A 3,275-nucleotide genomic window follows, 5' to 3' on the forward strand; every position below is an offset into this window, starting at 1 on the left:
CAGAACCGCGTGGCCGCCCCCATCTCAGATCGCTGCCGCGGTCCCTGTTTGCTTTCAGCTTAACCCTCGCCTTCCCCAAACCCTCAATTTCTCACTGGTTTCCTTTGTATTTAATATATTTCTGTTTGTAGTGTTATTAAAGTTTGTTTCAGTTTTCCAAAAAGCATTTTAGAGGTCTCACGAGTTCTCTTCTCCCTTCCCCTATCTCTGCTGGAATAGGGGAAGGTATTATTGTTACCGGACCTTGGTTTTTACCTCGCCCAAACCGGTGACACTGCATTACTGCTTGCCTTGTCAAGGAAGGACCTCGTGAGGTACGTAGCTGAAGCCTTCTCCTCCCTAGAGGGGCCTCTTACCTGCCTGCACACCTCTGAGCAGTCTGAAGGAATGACCAGCTTCTGCTCTAACAGTCATGACACCTTTGATGGGCAGCTCCAAGCCATTATCTCCTAATATCGAGAATGCTCCCCAGCTGTAGTAACCTTCCTCTTCCTGATGGAGGATTTGGGTGTGCAATCAAAGAAAACTCACTCACACGCTCATCTGTCCTAACTGTCATCATCTGCCTGTGGCTGGGGCAGGTGAGAGAAGAGCAGCAAATCCATCTCTCTATTCCTAGAGATAACTGCTAGACTTGTAAGACACTCAGATAGGTTTGAATGTAACTATATAAAATGAATGGAGTTATCTTCCGCACTCAGGTCTAGAAGGGCAAAGGAATGATGGGGCTAGGATGACTCCAGACTATTTCTGCAGAAGTTAAAACTTCCCAGGTCAGTTTTAGCACTTGGGAACTCCACGGATCCCCACGCATTGCTGGCAAGTTGTAACAAGTGGCTCTACACACCGCTGAACACAATGGAGCCTTTGTGAGCTGGCACACTGTGACCCACCTCTAAGCTAAGGGGGATTTCATTGAGGGGTTGCCCTAACAGGCAAGGAGGGCAGAGGAAAGAAGCCAAGGACAAGCCAAAAATAACTGGTCCTCACTGGGGAAAAGAGAACAAACCGCACAGAACAAAGGATTACAGGCTTTTATTTGTCAAACATTCCCTCCAGTCTAGCACATTCTAGTCTTGCTAACACAGATGGTAACAAAGAGCCTGTAATAGTTCAGAAGTTACACTGCTACAGAGAGCAAACAAAAGCAGAGATTTATTATGTAAAAAAAAAAAATAATTGTGAGAAATAGGTGAAAGTGCAGAGGGGATGAGGTGGAAACTGTCAGCTAGTGGTGCCTGCCAGCAGACGTCTGTGCTGGCAATGCAGAAACCCTTCCTGGGATAACACCAGGTGAAGACTCCGCTGTGCTAGAAGCATGATTTCACAGAACCATCCTTATGAAGGCGGCTCCCTTCTGAAGTGACCTATATTCTGTGTAGCCAAACTTCAAGATACCTTGGGAAACACCACAGGGTAGCACCACACCAAGCACAGCTGTGAACATCCCCTTCTACTACACACCATAACACTGCCTTAACACAAGTGCAACACCAGCAGCTCTTTCACCTTCAGCTTCTGCTACCTCTTCTCCCTGCTTTATACCATGGTATTAGATATCTGAGATTTTAATTCCAGCAGAGATTGCTTTCCATCAACGACAGACACATCGGGGTGCAGGGAGAGACATAAAGGCTCCTGAAGGGAGGGGATCCCTTTCTTGAAGGGCAAGGAACTGTGATATGGATTACCACATGCTACTAAGATCTCGCAGGCTTCAGGAGTCACTTCTCTTGACACCTCTTTTCCCCACGTTAATTAGAACACTTTTTCATTAGATATGTAACTGAAGCAATCCCTTAGCTATGCTTGTTTATGCTTATGTCCCAAAGTTGATCGATTTGTTGTGGTTCTTTTTGATAGTGGGTCCAAACTCGCACTTTATTCTGGTGACAGTCCAGACACCACTCCCAAGGCACTCCCACCTGTGGCACCAGACACAGGTTTCTCATTCCCAGAACAAGGCTAGCCCTGAAGCATTTGTATGTGGCTATAAATAAGCAATTAAGTAAGAATATTAACAAATGATGATCTATGTAAAAGCTTTCTAGGCATTTCCTTCGGAAAAGCTGATTAGTGCTACTTACGTCTAGTACGAGCCTCATTTGTGAGTACACCTGGGCTCTGGAACACTCCCACTGCTTTCATTCCTCTCATTGACCAGGACGATTTGACTGCTGCTTTTAAAGCAGCACAGGGCAGGGTATGACATGTTTTTAGACACACCAACAGGGAAAATTAAGGGCTCCAAGGAGCTTTCAGTATTCCAAGTCTTACAGGAAGCTGAAAGTATAGCAAAATATGCTTCAGTTATGAAGAAGGCTCAAGCAATTTGCTAAACCCAGGTGTAAGTAAAAGCAACAAGTCTGTCTCCTACTAGGGTCCGTGGGCCTAGTTACACCAATCCTTCACCAGCCAGAGCTGTGTGGTGGCTTCATGCTGTAAAAGACGGCATTTAATCCTCTGGAGATGAAGAAACTTGTTAGCTGAGGTCAGTGAGGACAAGGAAAACGCATACAGCACAGTGTAAGGCTTCATGTCAAGAGTCCCCTGCCCACTTCCTTCAGGCACTTATCCAGGACCATCACGCCCCATGTCACTGGCCTCTTCCCTCCCCACCCAGCTCACAGCTGCTCTTGAAATCCCAGCCCAATCTTTCACTAGGGCAAAAACTAGCCCACAAGCACAGGGCCTGCAGTGCTAACGCTGAACAGAGATCAACCAAGACACAATCCTGAATCCAGCAGCAGTTGGTAGCAAACACTTTGAGCAAGAACACAAAAAACTGGACAAGTATTGAGCAACACCCTGTCAGGTACAGCCTTTTGCTGTAAAAGCAACAGAGTTTGGGAACTTTAATGTCTTCTGTGTCCTATGAAGAAGCATTCCAGAATAGAAAAGCTCAAGGTTTATGAAAAGGAAGTTATTTGAGAAAGGGCTGGAGAACAGAATTCTCCACAGCCCTGGCCTTCATACCCATGATCCAAACTATTGTGCTACACGTACAACCAAGAAGTGACCTGCAACATTACATTCACAGTTTACTGAGCACTCCTGGAGCACCGTTAAGTCTTCCGAACAGCATCCTCAGCAGCAGCATGCTCTCAGACTTCAACCACTGACAAAAAGCTCCTGTTGTGTTAAGGAGACAGAGAGCACCTGCACAGAATGCTGCAGGAAAAAGATTTCACTGTCAGCACACTGGTACAGCAGGACTCCAGCAGAGGTGCGTCTGTCTCCAGTGCTGTCCTAATGACAGGCGATTCCCCAGGAAT

At 46.4% G+C, this 3,275-nt stretch overlaps 1 protein-coding gene across 1 annotated transcript in view; it reads right to left on the reverse strand.

Moving 5' to 3' along the window:
• Positions 1-356: 356 nt before the first annotated feature.
• The window catches only part of FOXO4 (forkhead box O4), a gene marked incomplete at both ends in the record, with an annotated part of 11,757 nt that continues 8,838 nt past the window's right edge, over positions 357-3,275 (reverse strand). The window contains one exon of the mRNA XM_010134608.1: positions 357-492. Coding sequence (XP_010132910.1) covers positions 357-492 — 136 coding nt within the window. The remainder of the gene's footprint in view (positions 493-3,275) is intronic.

This window comes from Buceros rhinoceros, unplaced genomic scaffold, assembly GCF_000710305.1.
Source record: "Buceros rhinoceros silvestris isolate BGI_N320 unplaced genomic scaffold, ASM71030v1 scaffold13654, whole genome shotgun sequence".
Taxonomy (NCBI): domain Eukaryota; kingdom Metazoa; phylum Chordata; class Aves; order Bucerotiformes; family Bucerotidae; genus Buceros; species Buceros rhinoceros.